Below are 19,209 nucleotides of genomic sequence, written 5' to 3'. Positions count from 1 at the left end.
ATATTCTTCCACAACACTAGAACCTGAGTATTCCTATGGATTCATGGTCTTGCTAATAGTCATTTGAATGTTTGTCTACTAACTTCGTCTAGTCACAACCATGTAACCACGCTCACCCTGAGACTCCAGACTCCTAATAAGTGGAAGTGGTCACTGACAGCCTGCCTCCCTCAATCGTAAGAATTAAACCATTGCAGTAAGAACCTGCTCGACTAGCAAGATATAGCAAGCTTCCTCCCATGTCCTCTTCGCTGCCAAACCGCCTGGACGGAATGGCACCCATCTGGTCGAGAGGCTCTGAACTTGGGTCTCTTCCAACGAGGAAATCATTGGCCAGTTCGCTCGGGAATACTAGATAGGATGAGATCAGCCACCAGATCCTTATTAGATAGCGCAAGTATTATCTGATTTCAATGACTTACAGCCGGGCGCAAGTGCGTTCACCCTGATCTCATATTGGGCAAGATTTGTGCTGGCGTGTTTGGCAAGGTGGCCTATGGCGGATTTGCTTCCAGCATACGCGGGTGAGGAAAGTCTGTCACGGCTAAAACCAGACAAACTCCCTGTAACAATGGCTTGACTAGGGATCGAAAGGACATTGCTACCGGCTTGGGCCGGGGCTCCAAAACCTCCCTTCAAGGCATTCTTGTTTCCAGCATCAAGGAGCTCTAGGAAAGCTATCAATGTAAAATATGTTGCGGTAACGTTTACGTGGAACGTGTTTGTAAAATCTTCCATCGAGACTTCCTCAAACAGATTCTTTTGAAGTTGTTGAATTGTGAAGTCCGGGTTGAAGGAATTAATAGGACCTATAACTCCCGAGTTGGCTACAAGGAGATTGATGTAGCCCACGTCGTTTTTTATGAATTCGACAGCAGATTGGAGCGATGATTTAGAAGTGATGTCGCATACTATAGGGACGAAACTTGGGTGGTGAGCAGCTGCACTCTCAAGAACAGCCTTTCGTCTCCCAAGTATATAGACCTTTTTCGCTCCTGCTCCTGCAAGAGCCTTGGCCATCATAAAACCAAGACCTATGGCACATTAGATCGAAATAAATGTTTGGCTACGAGTTTCTTACCAGTAGCACCTCCCGTAACAACAGCTATCATGCCGTCAACTCGAAACAAACTTGTAGTCTCCATGATGACGTATTTATATATGGCGAAACAATGTTTCTTAAGATTCTGGTGTTGCAAGAAGAAACGATAGTGGGTGTGAGTTGCTATAGAAAAGAGATGTAACTACACTTTCACCGTAGACCTTATATAGAGAAGCAAAGAGGGACATAATCGGAAATCGCTCTAGTAAGATCTCCTAAACTCCGCGCCAAGTTGAAAATCCCCATCGCCTTCTGCGAGTAAGTATGCAAGAACTCTCTTTCTTACCATGGGTTACTCAATACCGGGATATACCAACAATTCCAACCTGGGCTTGCGAGGCCTTGTTTCAAACGAGCTTGGCGCATATGTGCTGGATAGACGTCCAACGGCACAGACGGAGATATTCCCTAGAGAAATGACACATCAACCAACTCGCATTGCAATAATGCAGTAATAGAGTATAAGATGGGATAGTTCCCGTAATATCCGAAACACTTGTCAAGTCTAAACCAACTTATTAAAGCGTGTAATGAAGTCAAATACTTAAGGGAGTTTCTATATCTGGTCAAAACAACTAAGTGATGTTGGCATTTTGTTAACTCCTTCGAGCAACTATCTCCACTATGTAATATTGTTGCATGCCTCGGGGCTTGGCCGAAATGCGCTTTGAACAGCCATGGTGGAGCATGGGTGAGTACCTGGGCAAGCAACTACGGTTCTATCAAGTTAAAAATGACTACCTAGTTACAACTATGAATAAGTAGTTCCGCTTTGAATAGAAACATACATCATGGCTTTAATAGATATAATAAACCCTTTTCAACTACCTAGGTACCTATACAATGTTAAAATAAACAACCAAGTAAAATTAATTAACTAACCTAGGTAACTTGGCGATACATTTGGTTATGGCATAGTTGTTCAAGCCAAGCCTTCCTTATCTGATAGTAGCTGTTGCTCAACCATCTGACCATTCATCTTCGAACGCCGAGCCTTCATATCTATTTCCTATTCAAGTGGCCTTGCAACAATACAGTAGAAAGTGATAGTTCGCCACTGGCTATTGCTACGAGTAACAGATCCAAGGTCAGCGGAGATAAATATTTCCCCACATAAGTCCGATGAAATGCACAACTACGGGTAGGAAGTAGTCCTATTGGCTAGTATGTCTCCGGATACGATGAAAAGGGAAGTTCTGAAAATTGCGTATGTGTTCATAATGCATAAGAAAGAGTAAAGAGAAATAGGAACAAACGTCGCTAATGCTTTCCAATTTTAACTTTGGTGCGTAATAAATAACGCTGTTCAAACATTTTGAATTAGTTAATAGTAACTATCAGGGTTTGATATATGCCAGAGTAGAGAATTTCTATGCAATGAATCCCCGAAAATGGCTATGTTCTCAAGGTCGCCAATCTCTATTATTCAAACGTAAAACCGCAATCCCCAAATCCGAATATTCATCCTTATATACCTACATCCTAACATTAAGTTCCTAAAATCTAGAATACCTGGTTAATATCAAACCATCGAAAACGCAGATACCTATGCCAATAATTCCGACCGATCTTAAACTGTAGTTCTCCCTAAAAATGACTATATTATTGCACGCTGCTTAGTTGCACTACAATACTATGCTTTAATTGAGATATCCATAATAGTTGAGTCTGGAAACAACTTCTTTCTTGTACATTGTTCTTGAATAAGATCATGCTTGGAATAATAGACACTACTTGTTTCCATTGGCTACTCTCTGCTTTCATTTCTAAAGAATTGTACTAGAAACACCTCGCTTGTTTATTTATCGTTTTGACACAACAATATTGTCAAGCTTTCACTTGTTGTATCGGGAAGTGTATTTAATGGCGTAGGACGGCAGCCCAAAATTCCACGATATCATTCATCTCATCACCATCATCTACTCCAACAGAATCACTCAACCAACACTTATCTTTTTAATTTAACACATTAACAACTTATTAACCATATTACTTGACAAGAAAATCGCTCGAGATGTCTACCCACGAGCATAAGAGAGTTTATGGAACACAATACGGAATACCTGACGACGATGAGCTCAGCTCAGACGCCCACAGTGGTGAAGAGGATGATTGGAAAGCCATCGAACGGCTTTCGCTGGAAGATGCGAAAAAACGGAAGCACGGTGAGCTCCTCGTAGCTTCGACATTGGCGGGAAATATCCGCCGGAGAGTCTCTGAGATTGAAGAAGTTGGGCTCGAAGAGTTGAAGGCGCAAAAGCAGAAAGAGATAAATGAAGCGAACAGAAAAGCGTTTGACGCTCAGTGGGCCCTCATCGAAGTCGAAGACTGGGGGTTAGCGATTAGAGAAGGCTTGCTGCCTGACGGAACCCCATTGCAGTTCAGCAATCACTTCATCACGCACCTGAAGAGAGCCGTCGAGGCGGCCGAAGCTGCCATGGCCCTCGCTAAAATCGCGCTCACAGCTACTCTTCATATTTCATATTTAGGACTGCTCTCTCGAACTTCATTCGACCTTCTCGGGGTGCCATTTTCGAACTTGACAAAGACCTACGAATGCCTCACGAAGGAACTCCAGGGATTGGAGAAAAGAATAAAGATGTGGAGGGAAATTGCCGACAATCGCGGTGTCCCGGTGGGCAAATGGAAAGGCAGCGCCTCCGATGTGGAATTCGACCCAATGGCAAATCCCTCGGATCCGTTTTTTGAAGCGGACGAGGAGGTTCGTAAGATTCTAACAGAAGAACTTGAGCAAACCATAAATAGTGCCACCACAATTGATGGAAAGCGCGTTGACGGTAAGGCGATCCTGGATCGGTATTTCAATTATTTGAACCAGTATCGTGACAACTTCTACGCAGCCGTGGGAACGCCAGAGGAAAAGAAGAACAAGCTCCCGAAAAAAGAAATCGAAAGGAGAGTAGCTGAAAGACAGGAGAAAAGACTTCAAGCGGCCAGAGAGGAAAGGGCCAAGAGAAAGCGGCTTCAGGAAATCAACGAGAAGAGAAAGGCGATGATCGAGGAGAGAAAGGATATCATCAGAAAGGCAGAGATAGACCGTAAAGACTACGAAGAGAGAAAACGAAAGAGGGAAGCGGGGAGCAAAGAGGAGTTGAGGCTTGGATTCTATACACCAATCGAAGACGAGCCAGATTTCAAGCGGCTTCAGACTAAGCTACTAAAGACGCCGGAGCCACCAAAGCCACCAAAGCCAGTAACGCCAGTAACGCCAGTGGCACCAGTGGCACCGGAAACACCACCGCAAACACCAAAATGGGCACTTCCGCCACGACCTTGGCCGATACCCGAACCAGGAACTGGACCGGTTGAGCCGGCTGAGCCTGTTAAGCCTGTTAGACCGACACCAAAAATGCCAGACTGGCTCGCAAAACTCGTGCGTGGCGAAAGGGCTGAATGATTCAAGTCTTCCATAACAGCCTCACCTGAAGTCGATTCATTCATACGAATTTTATAACCAAGTATCTCTTCGATCTTCGGGTAGTCGAAACACTGACTGATATCCTGATATGCATAGTTCAACAAGTTTTCCTGTTTACTTTTAGTCATAATGAAATTCATTGTTTAGATAAATAAAAGTTATCCCCTCCTAGAGGTGTGAGAAGACAAACAATGGCATTATAAGAGGCTTAGTTTGAACCTTTTGAAAACCTCATGTGAATGAACGTGTTAGCTAATAATGTGATAAAGAGAACAAGAACTGAGAACTAATAACATAGGTGGTCGTATAGCCACCCTCCCTGCCTCCAATGAAAACTTGGGAGCAAAATTTTCTGTGGCCTAGTTAAACGAAATGTAAGTAGTGAATACCCGATTTATCTCCGCTATTCAAAATGGGATGCTCCATCAAGCAACTCACGTTGCAAGCTAAAAGGCAAACTAAGGGCTAAGTGCAATGTCTTGGCACCACAAGATAAACACGGCCGCGTAGTGTAGTGGTTAGGTATGTCTCTCTCAAAATACCTGCTTGTCTTGAGCTAGGTCACTAACAATAGAAATAGCACGCAGGATTTTGATTACTATCAATCAAGCTTTCCTGAGACCTGAGTTCAATCCTCGGCGGGGCCTATTCAACGCGATATAGCGAATATTTTTTTGCTGCTTTCCTCATTGAGGTGTACATATATAATCGGCAGGCCTTTCGGTATCGGGTTATGTCAAGGCGGAGTAGCATGCGTTTCTTTTTTTCTTTACGTCTTAGAAAGGAAGGTGATAAGTTTATTAACTGCCTCAAGTTTGGTCAAAGAAGTCAGAAATGTCATCAAAGATGCTATTGTTCGATTATACCCTAGGTAGGTTAGATAACTCTACGATGATAACGAGAGGTGGATGAATGTTTGTGGAGTTTAATGATAAGTAAGCGTGACTTAAGGTATCTTCGTACTTGACGTAGGTAGTGGGTAGTGGGTCAGGTGATCTGGCGTCTGCCTACGCGCCATCATGTACATTACCTAAGGTATACATTACGTAAGGTAGTGTATGTGATGTGATTAAGAGTGGGGAAAGTAATTCTATCCTTCTTCAGGATTCGGTTCAATCATCGCGCATTGCACGTAATATCTGCGTACATCTGCCTACAGAGTCCCTCTATTTAGGTACTTGTCTCATCTATATTTTGTATTTGCTTCTAGCAGCGTGCTGAAGCACCGTTACGAGTTCGATGATACTTATTCCGCATTAGTAATTCTGCCACGATGCCAGCGTACGTTTTCCTTCTTCCCATTTACCCTCGAACGCGTCTGAGCTAACGTTGCGTCTAGTCCGGGTGACCAGCACAACGGCATCGTCAATCCTTTCGAGGAGGCCAAACCCCGCATCTCTGAATACACCGCTGCCGAAATCGCTACACTACAGTCAAGGTTAGAGAAGCAGCTTGGTCCCGAATACCTTTCCGCGCGCAGTGGCCCATCCGGCCAGAAAGTTCACTATATCGCCGCTGAGAAATGCATCGCTCTCGCCAATGAGGTATTCGGCTTCAATGGATGGTCGTCTAGCATTCAGAATATCCAGGTTGATTTCGTCGACGAGAATCCGCAAACCTTCAAGATATCTCTCGGTCTATCTGTTATCGTTCGAGTAACACTACGGGATGGTACCTACCACGAGGATATCGGGTATGGGCATATAGAGAACTGCAAGGGAAAGGCGGCGGCCTTTGAGAAGGCAAAGAAAGAGGGGACCACGGATGCCTTGAAACGCGCGTTGCGGAACTTTGGTAATGTCCTTGGCAATTGTATCTACGATAAGGATTATCTATCCAAGGTCACAAAGATGAAGGTTGGCCCGGTCAAGTTTGATGAGGAAAATCTACATCGTCATTCCGATTTCGCCAAGAAGGAGCCGAATGTTGTGAAGGTGGAGCCGAAGAATACCACGGACAAGAACGTTGAGATGACTGCGCATGGTGGGTTTGACTCTGACGGCATCGACTGGACAGATGCTGATATTTTGGATTTGTAGTTCCGGACTTACTGGACGAGGACTTTGGGGATTTTGATATCGCCGACTTTAACGTTACAAATGAGGACCACCCTGATGAGGTAGTGCTACCTGGTTCTCATGCAACGAGTTCAAATGAGAAGTCCCAAACTTTACCTACTGGTAGTAGCGGTGATCGCAATACACCATCTGCAAATAATGCACCCAAGGCCATGCAGCCGCCCCCGAAACCAGCTGCTCAACCCCCAAGACAGCCCCAGACCCCTAACCAACCACCGCAACGGCCAGGGGCTACCTTCCAAGGCCGTCCTAATCCACAACAATACCCCAGACCCACTCCCCATATTAATAACCAAGTTCAACAAGCAGCAGCTAGCACAGCAGCTAGCAATAGAATAAGTACACCCCCGCCGAACAGTGCGGCGCCGACAGAAGTCTCGTTCTTCTCGGCTCGGTCGATCAAGAAGCTACCAGAAGACGCACCCCCAGACGCTGCTATCATCGCGGCACAGGGCGTAAAGCCATTCGATCCTCGACTAGATAGTCCCTCGATTCGGAAGACGCCGGGCATAGACCACAGCTCGTCCAAGCCAGTGTCCAGGACCGGCCAGCATGTCGCCCCCGTCAAAAGAGAGCAAGAGCAACAGCGTGGTCCAGCTGGTGCTCCGGCCGGTGGCGGCTTTACGAGCGGGGGTGGATCCGGTCCTGGTAGGCCAAGTATGGGGGGCGTTGGGAATCCCGCGCTAAATCATGCGAGACAGATCGGTGCTCCGGGCAGTTCAGGCAGTCCGTTAGGGAATAGAGGTCAGTATCGACCGTTAACGGTGAAACGACCGGCTCCTTCAGGACCCGAACCTGGTAATAGGGCGCCGCTGACGGAAGTTACCTCAAATGGCTCGGTCCAGGGCGGAGGAGGTGGAGGAGTTGATCCCAAGAGGCAAAAGACTTCCTGATTCGGCAGTATTTGAGTGATGTCTCGCTTATTTGTTCGGTCGTCGCGGGTTACGATGAAGGCAAGGCAATTGTGTTCCTTATAGGTGGCAATGTTCGGCGTTTGGAGTATATCTTGCTGGCTCTGGCTGGAGGAGCCGCATTACTAGATTCATTAGTGCTAGTGTTGCATTCAATTTCATGAGCTTAGACGTCACGATGATTTTATATCGGAAGCGGAAGATGACGGGGTTAACATAAGGCTAAGCTGATCCCCGCCTCAGCTATGTGCCTACCTACCTAGGTAATCAATACTCTTAAATGCGGTATAAACACGACTTTGATTGGCTAAGACACGAGACCTATGGAGTATAATAAAGGATTCGATCACGTAATCAATTACTGGAGAATTGACTTCCTTACATAGTATAAGAATCTATGCTCAAGGCTTCGTTCTAGAAAATAAGAGTATCCTACGCTACTAATAAACGACGAATATGGCCGATAACAAGCCTACACTCCACCATTTGGAGGTCAGTTCACTATGTTACCTTACGTACCTAGGTACCTAGGTATGCTATAAGTAGTGAGCACTCAGAAGACTAATAAAAATGAAACATATAGGACTCCCAGTCTCATCTAATACTATGGCTACTCGAGGAAATGGGCATCGAGTACAACCTCGTACTCCATAACCGCGTAAACAAGCGCTCGCCCCCGGCCTTGCACGCGCTCCACCCCCTCGGCAAATCGCCAACGCTAGTCACGCCCTCGGGCCGTCTGATCACGGAGCGCAGCGCCATCACCCTCTGGCTTATCAACACGTACGACGACGCAGGCGCGCCGTTCCGACTACCCCCGCCCTCGCCCCCGGCCTCGTCTCCCTACGACGACGACGCCGTGCGCGAGGAGCAGCTGGTTTCGCTGGGCGGCGCCACCCTCAATCCCCTGCTGCTCCTCAAGTTGGTGTTCGGGCAGCTGGTCGCGCAGACGCCCTTCTTCGCGCGCCCGTTGGTCCGCGCCTTGCGCTACTTTCTCGACCGCGCTTTCTTGGACGGCGAGCTGGCTACGGTGTTTGGGTTTCTGGATGCGCAGCTCGAGGAGGATAAGAAGGATGGCGATGAGGATGGGGGGAAGACTACTATTGCGCGCGCGTTCTTCATGGGTACGGAGGGGCCGACGCGTGCGGACTTCGCGCTCATGTGGTACGTCGACTGGGCGTTCCAGTCGCAGTGGGTGGATTTCGAGAAGTACCCCCGCGTCAAGGAGTGGCATGCTAGGTGCGCTAGTAGGCCGGCGTGGAAGAGGGCGCTGGAGAAGGGGAATGGGTATGATGTGCGCGGTTAGAGATTATAAGGTCTGGGTACATTATGAAGTCGGACATGTAGACGGGATGATGAAGTTACGAATCCCAGCTCTGGCGTGGAAAGGAGTAAACTGGTATGATGGAATGGTTGGCATGAAATATGTGTATAGGGGTTAATACCTGCAATATATTCGATGCTAAACCAAGGTTACTCTAATATTAATGGATAAATGAAATCATTGGCCTCAATCAATTAGCAATGCGAAGATCGCGTATACCTGCCTCTCGCCTCTTGTACAGCCAGCCACCTAGTTGTACAAGACCTGCTCTGATCGAACACAACATAGCCTAATGAATGCATGGTCTAGAGGAAACAGGAATATGTTGAGAGGTTGAGCGCACCACCCGTCGATATCCGAAGGACCTACGGAGAATATGCGCATTCTAGTATTACTGTTTCAGCACTTTTCTAGTAACTATGACATTGGCATCTGTATTTCATCGAACAGCTTACCGAATTACTCACCTACATTGACGATACGGTGCATGAGGGCAGATACACTATAACAAGTTACTTACACCACGCCTGGGAAATACCTACCTAGGTAAGGATTGAATTTTGGACCGGTGAAAAATCATGTAGTATAAGTATTTTTTTTTCTTATTTTTTTCTCCTTGGGGTTATACAGAGGATAGGTAGATCAGATATACCTAACCGACTATCTCATTATTATTATGATTTTTTCATTGGTGGGCTACCTAGTAGAAAGTGACGGTGCTACATAGGTACACATGCATATTCCAGATGCTAACACGACATACTGGCGTATATGTTGCTGTGAAGGTTACCCCAATGCTATACCGAGCAAGATCGAGAGTAAGCCAAAAACTAAGCGTGTCGTCGTACAACGGTCGCAGTGACATCACACGTAAAAATATATATGTGTCATTGGATATTAGCCACCGACGCCTCAACCTTTGCCAAGAGCTTGGTTTAAGGGGATCAGCAACGGATTGAAGATGTGATAGGTAGTTCGCATTCGGCGACTTGCAACATAGTATTATACATGCAATCGTTTTATAGCCTCCAACTACCTGTCTATATCTATCTTGATTATTACCAACTTAGGAAGAGATGGAAAGTAATGTCCTCTTCCTCCTTGCAGCGAGCTGTTCCATCTCGTATTACCTATAGAAACCGGCCTCTTCCGATAATTATAATTGTTCCTTCACGATCTTCTAAAGTATACTCGAGGCAATTTCTCTAAACTATTAACATGACATTGCTTTCTATCGATAAAATAAGCCCTCCGAGCCTGGTTGGGGCATGCGTGGGTTTCGCGTCTTTGTTTTCGGTATGGTATATTATTACGACCATCGTGGCATGGTATCGACTTCGACACGTCCCCGGCCCATTCCTTGCCTCGTTATCTCACCTCTGGGTAGCGAAAAGCATAGTCTTCGGTACGATCCAGAATGACTTCAGCGGGCTCGGAACGAAGTACGGGACCGTAGTACGGGTGGCGCCCAATTATATCTTGACCAGCGATCCAGAGATCCTTCGCCGGATTGCATCAGCCAGAAGTAACTACGGCAAAGATGAGTGGTATGAAACAATCAGGTTTGCTCCAGAACACAGGACCATGGTTACTATACTCGGGAACAGTGCGCACGATCAGCGTAAAGCAAAGGCTCTTAAAGGGTACAACGGGCGAGAGAATGCCGATCTCGAATATGCGATTGATTCCCAGATCGCTCACTGCGTCGACGTCGTCCGGCGCAAGTACCTGTCGGGGTCTGAAACCCGTCCTGTTGATTTCGCTTCTTTGTCCCGTTATTTTACCCTAGATATAATCACCCGGCTTGCGTACGGCCAGGCGTTTGGCTTCTTAGATGCCGATGGGGATCTATACGAATACACGATCCGGATAGACAAGGCGCTAAAGACGCGGAACCTTTGCCAAGAGGTTCCGTTTCTTAAGCACATCATATTTTCCCGTCCCTTCCACGCATTGTTCGGTCCAAAGCCAACTGACGAGAAGGGCATTGGGAAGGTGATGGGGTAAGTTGGGACTGTCGACATCCATCCCGATGGCATATCTTACATTATATACTACCTAGGATCACGCAAAAGATTATCGGAGAAAGATTCAAAGATGCGAACCCTCCGGACGATATGATGGTAAAGTTGTACACTCAAGTAACTAGTTCTCTCGCTCAGTGATAATATTAGGGGTCGTTTATTCGCCACGGCATGACGGAGGATGAATGCAGGAGCGAAGCCATGCTTCAAATTCTAGCTGGGGCGGATACAACCGCGGTAGCTATTCGTACCACGCTGATGTATATCGTAGCTACGCCTCGGGTATACTCCCGGCTTAAGACAATGATCAGACAGTGCGTGGAGCGCAACGAAGTATCTACCCCTATCACATACGAGGAGGCCCAAAAGCTGCCCTACCTGAAGGTATGTATAGTTCATTTCATTTGGCCAGGCCCGTGCTATTATACAAGGCTGATCTAATTATCATTTAATAGGCAATCATCCTAGAAGGCATTCGAATGCGAAGCCCCGCGCCATACGGACATTGTAAGTATATATTGCCATGTCCAGCACAAATTACTAACACCTAGGAGACAAGAAAACTCCACCAGAAGGGGACGTGATTAACGGGATTTTCATTCCTGGCGGTACTGCGATCGGCCACAACTCCATCGCCATGACTCGCAGCAAGGCCATCTTCGGTGAAGACGTCGAGGTGTTCCGGCCAGAGCGTTTCCTCGAAGGTGATGAAAAAACCAAGGCCGAAAGAGCCTTTACAATAGACATTATCTTCGGTAACGGCCGATGGACGTGTGCTGGGAAGCCCATTGTTATGATAGAGCTTCACAAAGTTTTCTTCGAGGTTAGTTGGAGAACTTTCTTATACCCACCTACTCGTGCCTCTGTTCCCGCCTCTCTTCTCTACGACGTATACCTACCTAACATGTGCCGATCATCTTCAATTTAGTTTCTTCGTGTATTCGATTTCCAAATAGTCAATCCTGGCAAAGGCTGGGATGAAAATTTATACTTCGTATATTTCCAGTCGAACATGTGGGTGGCAATCACGAAGGCCGAGAAAAACGAATAAGTCATATTTTATCCCGAGTACATTAATATTACCATATATATTTCTCACGGAAAGAACATATCACGTATAATAGATTAGAAATCACTCATTACTAGATAGGAACTTATGAAGCAGAGAGAACTTTCTTTATAATTTAACCCTCATAGACGTGCTATTTTTATGTTCTAAGCTATAGCATGACCATATCGAGAGTATAGGGAAAACTTGAAAAGATAGCGGCTGGGTAGTAAGTCAGAGGCTTTAACCCCGTGATATAATGCCCCCCTACCAATACAATAAAATAGTAATGGCGCGAAAGTTGTTCTAATATGCATATACATTTATTACTCTTCCGTATATCTATAACTACCTACCTAAGTAAGCACTCTATGTCCTTTCGATAGACCTCATGTAACAAACACATAAGCCACCAAGTCCATTATCATTACCGATCAATCTCTGTCGCACATTATTATCTTCCAGCGTCAATTTCTCCGTTATGGTATTCCCTTGCCTCTAATCATGGTATATCCCCCAAATCCTCACACTTTTTATCAGACATTAAAGTATTTCTATCTATGCCAAGAGAGGAGCAAGCGATTGCTGCTAAGAAAGATGGAAAGGGGACTGGACTACTGGCACGGTACGATCCACGCGCCGACCCCGTTTTGGAATTGGGCGGATTGGCCGACGCCCGCTTGGAGGAACTCAAGAGAGAAATCTCTAACGCTGCTGACGTGCCAGCTCATCTTCCGCGACTCGCCGTAGCCGGCTGCCTGCCCGCACTCGAAAGTGCCGATGGTGGTGTTCTCCCCGGGGAACACTTGGTGCAGCTCTGTGCTGTTCCACGTGGCGTTGCCGTCGTCGTCCACAAGGTGGAACGTCATACCGGAGTTGGATAGGACCTCCTGCTCCAGACCGCTAAAGCTATAGCAGGGATAACCCTTGGGGAGAGTAGTGCAGACCGGCATACGGAATTGCAGAGCACATAGTGAGGACTCTCCTGCGGTATTGGCGGGAGGGAAAGTGTCTGGGATGTCGTAGTCGAATACAGTGCTGTAGTTTCGGCTGATTACGACTTCGGCTGAGGTATCATTGCTTCCGCTTGAGACGGACGAGTTGTTATGATGTAGTTGGTAAGGTGCAAGTGAGGGTGCTGATGCATCTATGGTGCATGATTGACGCGATGACTGGCGTCGTAGTGGCCGGGTTGGGAGTGGTATCCGGTGTAGTGGCTTGGACCGTATTGAGAGGGTAGAGTTGCTAGTAGTAGCGGAGCAAGCAGCTGTCTCATCGACGAGTGCTAATGCAACCGACACACATCCAGTCTTATCAGCTTTATCCGAGGAGTAGATGTCGTAGCTTTCGGAGTCAATAGGACACGCGTAGAAGACTCCAGGACTATCATCGTATGTGAGATACGACTTCCCATCTGCCTTTGGGGGTGCGATATCGAATGCTGTAGTCCCAACAGCGCCTTGATAGCATTCGAATTGATAGTCTGGGGCTCTCATGAAGCAGTTATGCCTTAGACTATCTTGTATGGTTTTGGTCGTCTTATCTAGACAGAATCCGCCTTGCTGAAAAGTACCGCCAAGAAGCAAATCGCCGACATGGTCCTCTAGAACAGTCTCGTTGACCATTCCCACCGAGGCGAGCTGGAAGCAGCAGCCATTATTGGCTTGCCTTGGCCGCAGGGCAGCGCCTGTAGCTGTTGTAAATAACAAGGCTTGAACGAATGAAATCATTATTTCTGATCTTGATGGTGTGTAGGTTGAACGAGTGTAGACGTCAAATTGTTGTGAAGTGCGATCCCTTTTCTGGAAATCTGGAAAATGGAGTGGCTCGTATTCCGTACACAGCCGATCAAGGGTTGATGATGATAGGTTCCACAGGCGAGCGGGTATGACGAAGATGACGTCTCTAGGGCGACTGGGAAATTAGGATAAACCGTAGACGCGAAGACGTATCCATGTAAGTAAGTTAAAATAACTTTTCCACCTTTACGAAGACGACTGGTGGAGTAGAAGTAAGAGAAGCCGTGAAATGTTGTTGGAATGTTCCTGGACGCGCCCGGCCTTTTTCTAACTTTGGCTGGCTAAACGATAGAAAGGGGCTGACTGCACGATGGCGCAGCAACCGACGAACAAGGCCTTTATTCAACACAATGCAGACAAATGGTCATAAAAATATACCTGACAGCCTGGTGAATACATAAAAATTTGAGTAAATACACAAGGTGGGACAATAGATCTTGTAAATTAGGTACCTGTAAAACGTTTTATACCGATTGTGCGACTGTAAGGGGGACGCGTTATCGAAGAAGAGTACATAGGTACATTGAAGCTAAGACAGGTACCTTTAGGTGAGACAACGCAGGTACCTAATTCTTTGTGCTATAAGCCATTCTGAAGCTGCGCTAATGACTGAGGTATTGTACTTGTGGCTGAACTATCTACCTATAGACGAGATAAATTCTAAGGGGTATCGGATCCGCTGAAGATCGTAGCTGTGAAACTACATATATTCTAAGACAAAAATACCCTTCTAGGTATTACGCCTAAACACTCAAACACCCAAACGCCTAACCTAGACCCTCACCAAAAAACCGTGCGGCATTGGATGAAAAACTCATAGCTCGTCCGTCTCCTCGTCGTCCGAGATCCAAATAGATGTAGACACTCTCTTGCTCTTTTCTGGCGAGTCCTCCTTCTTGACCTTCTTTACGTCGGGGGTAAGAGGGCCAGCCTCTTTTATCTCCTGCTTTATAACTGGCGTACTCGGCTTGAACTCCTCAATCTTGACGTCTTTCGTATCCGTATTGCCCCTAACATCCTCTAGAGTAGGTTTAATATCCCCCAGGACAGGCTTAACCTCTAGGGCAGGCTTGATATCCTCAGTTTTCGCGTCAACCATCTCCACATCATTTTTTACCCTAGGCTCCTCCTTCGGCTCTGCATTATCCTCGACAACTTCACCTAGCTCCTTCAGTTTCTCGCCGCGCCTTTTGTAAAACAGTTCCAAGCAATTCCGCCGTTCCTCCTGCGTCATGCTCTCCACTGCTAATGCGAATTCCGTCACACTGGGAAACCCAAACATCTTCGCCATCGTACAAAATTGGCGCTGCCTAACTTCTACCGGAGGGTTGTACTCGTACTCGAACGATTGCTGGGCGGCCGAGAGCCCTTGGCTATCGAAGAAGAGGGTACAGTCTGGGTCTTGGCTTGCTGCTAGCTCTGCCTGTCGGGACAGTTCATCTTCCACTTTGGACGAGCCGACCACTTCAGAGTTCTCGTGAGTATATTCGACGCCCTCGGAGGCGAGTATTGCTTGGATGGGATCGAAATGTTTAGGCTTATGCGTTCCTGCTGATTTCAAGATGCCATCTTTATTATCATCCTTAGTAAAGAGAGTAGATAGCTGCTTGAGACCCCCTGTCTCGTCGTCATCGGCATTTTCTTCTTTCTTGACGAACTGATCTTCCTCGGCATCTCTAGCCGCTTTTTCTATATCGATATCTATCAGTTTGACACCCGCCTTTGCTTCGGCAATGTTTGTCTTGTTGACAATATCTCGGAGGACGACTTGGTCACCACTGTATGTTAGCAGATTGCGGATTCCGAATATCTCTCCCTTTCGTTCCGTGTCCTGTTGAACTCCTTTGAAATAACGGCGTTCATTGGAAGCATTGTATCCAATGTTAGCCTGCTGCTGCTTGTAGATCTGCCTTGCGTAGGTGATTTCCTCGATGGTACCTGCAGAGACGAGGCGGTAGACTTCAACATCACGAACTTGACCTATACGATAAGCCCGATCTTGCGCCTGGAGGTCGTAGGAAGGGTTCCAATGTGGATCCATTATGACGACCTTGTTGGCTGATGTGATGTTGAGCCCAACGCCGCCAGCTTTGGTGGAAATCAAAAATACAAACTGATTAGGGTCGGAATTGAAGTTATCGACCACTTGTTGGCGTTCTTCGTAGCTCAGTGACCCGTCTAGATAGCTAAGGTTGTAACTCGTATTATTGAATAAGTTCTGCAGGATCTTCAGCAACCGAACACTGTGTGAGAAGACCAGTACTTTGTCGCCGCTACTATGCCAAAGCCTCAGGAGTTTCCGAAGGACCTTCCACTTTCCACAATACTCAGGGTTGGCTAAGTTGAGTAGGGAGTCTCGACTGGTATAATGTTCTTTCCAGGTTTGAGGCGCAGCAGCTTGGAGAAACCGGAGTTCTCGTCTATGCTTGTCCATAACGTCTGAAGTCTGTGGAATAAGGAGGTTGAAATGATTAGATAACTTTTGCAGCGATATCATGATGGGGAAAATGAGCGACTTCCACGATTCTCCTTCAGCGGTGGCTTTGAAACAGCACCAGCCTCGCTTGTCTCCTGAGCCGCATGGGCAGATATCAAACGCAGACCGGACGAAGCAGACAATCTCGCTATCGAGTAAGCTCTCGTAGGCTTCGCGCTGGAGGCTGGAAAGCGGACAGAACACTACTCGGTCGCTTTTTTTAGGGAGCTGGTGAGCGATTAGGCTCTTCATTCGGCGAAGGAAAAAGCGAGAAAGGAGGTTGAAACGAAGCTTCTTTGCCGTCTTCCGAGCTTCGCTTAGTTGATGTAGAGTGGCATCATGAGATTGACCAACAGTCAATGGCTTTGAGATGGTATTCCTCCATTCCCCCAGAGTCCCAAATTGCCCAGGATTTGTCCAATTTAGAAGTGTCCAAAGCTCTTCGTACTTGTTTTGGATTGCTGTCCCCGTCAAGCCAATCCTACAGAGAGAATTGACCTGGTTCATTGCTTGTGTAATTCCAGCAGCAATATCCTTTATCGAGTGGCATTCATCAGCTACAACAACATCCCAGGGTACCCTGTTGACCTGATCACGGCTATTCTTGTATGTAGTGTAGGTGGTGATCATGATTTCTAGCCTTCCCGCCCTAGCAGCGCCGAGGACGTCATCCCTACCTGCTCCATGATACAAATCAACTTCCCACCATCCCCATCTGTCTAATTCATTCTTCCAATTCTGAATTAGCGATCCGGGGCATATTATTAGGGCACGGGGGTACCAATTATCCTTCGCCCGTCGGAACTTCCTCATCCTTTTCGCATCACGACGGTCGCCAGTCTTGCCAAACATAGCAGTGAGAAAGGCGGCGACCTGGACAGTTTTCCCTAAGCCCATGTCATCGCCGAGGATCCCGCCTTTCTGATAGACGAAGAGATAGTGAAGAAACTTGACTCCTTCGATTTGATAATCCCGAAGATACTGTGCGATAGAAGCTGGAATAATGCCCGCCGAGTGCTCAAGGATGATGTCTTTATAGGCACGACATGGCTTGATGCCGCTCTTCTCGTCGAATTGCGGTTTCTCCTCCAAGTCGGCCAACCTTTCATCATCGGAAAAGTAGACATCTGAATAGTCTGGGGGTAGTCGTAGTCCACCTTCACGTAACGTCTCACGAGTCTGGTCAAACTGTTTTCGGCGATCTCGTATGTACTGGGGTAATGAATCCTCGGGAGCATCCGAGTCTGAAGATGACACACTATCGTCGTTCTGTAATGAAGCGACCTTATCTGATCTAATGGATTTACGGGGACGACCTCTCGTAGTGGCTTTCTTCTTACCTTTCGTTGGCGATGCTCCTCGGGTATTCTTCTTCTTTCGCTTCTTGGACTTTTCATGGGCACCGTCCGAGTCATCACTCCATTCAACCTTACTATCTAGAATATCCGTGATAAGCTTGCGCTTGTTTGACGTCTCTAGTTTAGTAGAGGCCGTCAAAGGTGGCTTAGGTGGCGAATCTGAAGACTCGGTCGTTTCATCATCTGGAATGACGATGGAAGTTTGAGGCTGGACCATGATTCTCTTGCACTATCAGGTACCTAAGGTAGTATGTGTAAGTCATTATGAGCTGAACTTGCGCATAATTAATGGATTTATCTTAGGTACCTAACCTAAAGGTACTAAGGTGGTAGGCAGATTAAAATAGAATAGAGAAGAGTAGAAACGCGCGACCGCGATTGCCTTTGGCGCATGATGAAAGAAAGTGGGGCTTATGGGTTGACTTCTCACCAGCCCACACGTAAGCACGTGCTCTGACCTCATTACCCTTCTTTCATCATACTTAATTCTTTCAATATGAAAACCGAATAGTATAAACTCACTCTAATTATGAATAATTAATACCTCCGCTTCATTACAGGTGTTTATGTTGGTCGTTAAATACCTTAATAAGTGTCGAGATTCATTTAATTTAACTTCTTTCGAAATATGCAAAATGAGCAGTCAAGTACGATTGTAACCCAATTGTAAAAATTGATATAAAAGACTACCCATCAGCCCATATCTATTTCACAGTAACCCCCTTAGACGCCGCGCCGTGAAAATGCAGATACCCTCATCCTAAATTACAACAACTCGAAGTCGTCCAGCTTGTCGCGGTACTTCATGATGTTGCGCTTGATCTTGCTGCCGACAGCCCACGTCACAAAGTCCTCCAGGTTCCTCGTGACGAAGAAAGCAGGGTCGGTAATAGTCTCAACGCCCACCCGGACGTGGCCCTGCTCGATGAGCTTCGTAGCCGCCTGCACGGTCTCCGCCATTCGCAGACGCGTCATGACCACCGGTAATCTCCTGCGCGCCATAGCCGAGACGGTAACGCCGTGCTCGACGTTCGAGAGCTTCGAGGCCGATGATAGGATTCCCATGTCGTAGAGCTTGTTCAGGAGAAGCTCTTCGTGTTTCCTCCTCACGGGGTTCTCCGGCGGTAATAAGCTGAGGCGATGTGCTAGTTGGCGCAGAGACTATTGGCGAAAAAGTGTTAGATGATGTGTTTTCCTTGCTGCGCTATCTGACTACCTCTCAGAGTACTTACACCGCATATCCTGTTGTATCTGTGATAGTCTTCGGGCTTTTGGATCATATACCGTCGTATAACAGCCGCCTATCGCGAGCGCATAAGTTAGCAAATGTCTTAATGTAATAATAGATGTATAAGAGGGGACAAACATCTCTGTGGTCATTATCCTGTTTCCAGGTAATGAAGTCTGTCTTCCTGAGCAGACGCTGCTCGTGGTGTTTGAGCTTTCGGACCATGATGTCTTCTGGCCGCTTAAAAGATGTACGGGATTATTGTATATCAAAGGTCTGGAGTTGATGAGGCTCGACTTTTTTTTAATCGCAACTTTTTGCGCCCCACATTGAAGATCGATAAGAGCTCAAACCCCTGCAGCAGTTTACGACCTTGCGGGCAGGCGGGGTGCATTAACAGGGATTAGAAATACATAAGAGGT

The 19,209-nt window shown here is 46.8% G+C and overlaps 8 protein-coding genes and 1 pseudogene across 9 annotated transcripts; 5 read left to right on the top strand and 4 right to left on the bottom strand.

Annotated features, from left to right (window-relative positions):
• Positions 1-133: 133 nt before the first annotated feature.
• On the bottom strand, positions 134-1,145 carry F5Y00DRAFT_271705 (NAD(P)-binding protein; the record flags this gene model as incomplete). Its single annotated transcript, XM_048012850.1, has 3 exons — positions 134-351; positions 423-1,034; positions 1,082-1,145. The coding sequence occupies 3 exons, from the start codon at positions 1,143-1,145 to the stop codon at positions 134-136; spliced, it is 894 nt and encodes a 297-aa protein (XP_047869220.1).
• Positions 1,146-3,116: 1,971 nt separating this feature from the next.
• Positions 3,117-4,520, top strand: F5Y00DRAFT_250944 (uncharacterized protein; the record flags this gene model as incomplete). The annotated part of the gene is made up of 1 exon (XM_048009784.1): positions 3,117-4,520. One exon carries the CDS (start codon positions 3,117-3,119, stop codon positions 4,518-4,520), a length of 1,404 nt encoding a protein of 467 aa, XP_047869219.1.
• A 521-nt stretch (positions 4,521-5,041) lies between these two features.
• F5Y00DRAFT_t14 lies at positions 5,042-5,188 on the top strand (annotated as a pseudogene). The gene has a single exon. The product of its transcript is annotated as a tRNA-OTHER (tRNA).
• A 460-nt stretch (positions 5,189-5,648) lies between these two features.
• On the top strand, positions 5,649-7,852 carry F5Y00DRAFT_225923 (recombination protein Rad52). The gene is made up of 3 exons (XM_048006244.1): positions 5,649-5,822; positions 5,881-6,524; positions 6,581-7,852. The coding sequence occupies exons 1-3, from the start codon at positions 5,815-5,817 to the stop codon at positions 7,510-7,512; spliced, it is 1,584 nt and encodes a 527-aa protein (XP_047869218.1). The 5' UTR covers positions 5,649-5,814; the 3' UTR covers positions 7,513-7,852.
• Positions 7,853-7,914: 62 nt separating this feature from the next.
• Positions 7,915-9,031, top strand: F5Y00DRAFT_225920 (uncharacterized protein). The gene is made up of 2 exons (XM_048006243.1): positions 7,915-8,022; positions 8,114-9,031. The coding sequence occupies exons 1-2, from the start codon at positions 7,987-7,989 to the stop codon at positions 8,834-8,836; spliced, it is 759 nt and encodes a 252-aa protein (XP_047869217.1). The 5' UTR covers positions 7,915-7,986; the 3' UTR covers positions 8,837-9,031.
• A 1,041-nt stretch (positions 9,032-10,072) lies between these two features.
• F5Y00DRAFT_257947 (cytochrome P450 monooxygenase) lies at positions 10,073-11,929 on the top strand (the record flags this gene model as incomplete). Its single annotated transcript, XM_048010622.1, has 6 exons — positions 10,073-10,857; positions 10,917-10,977; positions 11,029-11,262; positions 11,334-11,385; positions 11,433-11,701; positions 11,807-11,929. The coding sequence occupies 6 exons, from the start codon at positions 10,073-10,075 to the stop codon at positions 11,927-11,929; spliced, it is 1,524 nt and encodes a 507-aa protein (XP_047869216.1).
• A 260-nt stretch (positions 11,930-12,189) lies between these two features.
• F5Y00DRAFT_225919 (uncharacterized protein) lies at positions 12,190-13,954 on the bottom strand. Its single transcript, XM_048006242.1, has one exon. It carries the CDS (start codon positions 13,654-13,656, stop codon positions 12,541-12,543), a length of 1,116 nt encoding a protein of 371 aa, XP_047869215.1. The 5' UTR covers positions 13,657-13,954; the 3' UTR covers positions 12,190-12,540.
• A 225-nt stretch (positions 13,955-14,179) lies between these two features.
• Positions 14,180-18,013, bottom strand: F5Y00DRAFT_225918 (P-loop containing nucleoside triphosphate hydrolase protein). Its single transcript, XM_048006241.1, has one exon. It carries the CDS (start codon positions 17,774-17,776, stop codon positions 14,540-14,542), a length of 3,237 nt encoding a protein of 1,078 aa, XP_047869214.1. The 5' UTR covers positions 17,777-18,013; the 3' UTR covers positions 14,180-14,539.
• On the bottom strand, positions 18,014-19,133 carry F5Y00DRAFT_225916 (alpha-L RNA-binding motif-containing protein). Its single transcript, XM_048006240.1, has 3 exons — positions 18,926-19,133; positions 18,792-18,860; positions 18,014-18,720 (listed from the first exon to the last, which is right to left on the bottom strand). Exons 1-3 carry the CDS (start codon positions 19,010-19,012, stop codon positions 18,325-18,327), a joined length of 552 nt encoding a protein of 183 aa, XP_047869213.1. The 5' UTR covers positions 19,013-19,133; the 3' UTR covers positions 18,014-18,324.
• Positions 19,134-19,209: the final 76 nt, after the last annotated feature.

Source organism: Daldinia vernicosa (assembly GCF_022497035.1).
Source record: "Daldinia vernicosa strain CBS 139.73 unplaced genomic scaffold F5Y00scaffold_4, whole genome shotgun sequence".
Classification (NCBI taxonomy): Eukaryota; Fungi; Ascomycota; class Sordariomycetes; order Xylariales; family Hypoxylaceae; genus Daldinia; species Daldinia vernicosa.
This window is presented reverse-complemented; position numbering and strand designations above follow the sequence as displayed.

Bases quoted from the DNA above. Each gene is read 5' to 3' on its own strand.
- F5Y00DRAFT_225923 (XM_048006244.1), top strand. The intron at 6,525-6,580 runs GTGGGTTTGACT...TTGGATTTGTAG, and splicing joins CGTTGAGATGACTGCGCATG to TTCCGGACTTACTGGACGAG.
- F5Y00DRAFT_225920 (XM_048006243.1), top strand. From the start codon at position 7,987: ATGGCCGATAACAAGCCTACACTCCACCATTTGGAG. The intron at 8,023-8,113 runs GTCAGTTCACTA...TGAAACATATAG, and splicing joins CTACACTCCACCATTTGGAG to GACTCCCAGTCTCATCTAAT.
- F5Y00DRAFT_225919 (XM_048006242.1), bottom strand. From the start codon at position 13,656: ATGATTTCATTCGTTCAAGCCTTGTTATTTACAACAGCTACAGGCGCT.
- F5Y00DRAFT_225918 (XM_048006241.1), bottom strand. From the start codon at position 17,776: ATGGTCCAGCCTCAAACTTCCATCGTCATTCCAGATGATGAAACGACC.
- F5Y00DRAFT_225916 (XM_048006240.1), bottom strand. From the start codon at position 19,012: ATGGTCCGAAAGCTCAAACACCACGAGCAGCGTCTGCTCAGGAAGACA. The intron at 18,861-18,925 runs GTTTGTCCCCTC...CGCTCGCGATAG, and splicing joins AGGATAATGACCACAGAGAT to GCGGCTGTTATACGACGGTA. The intron at 18,721-18,791 runs GTAAGTACTCTG...TTTCGCCAATAG, and splicing joins GATACAACAGGATATGCGGT to TCTCTGCGCCAACTAGCACA.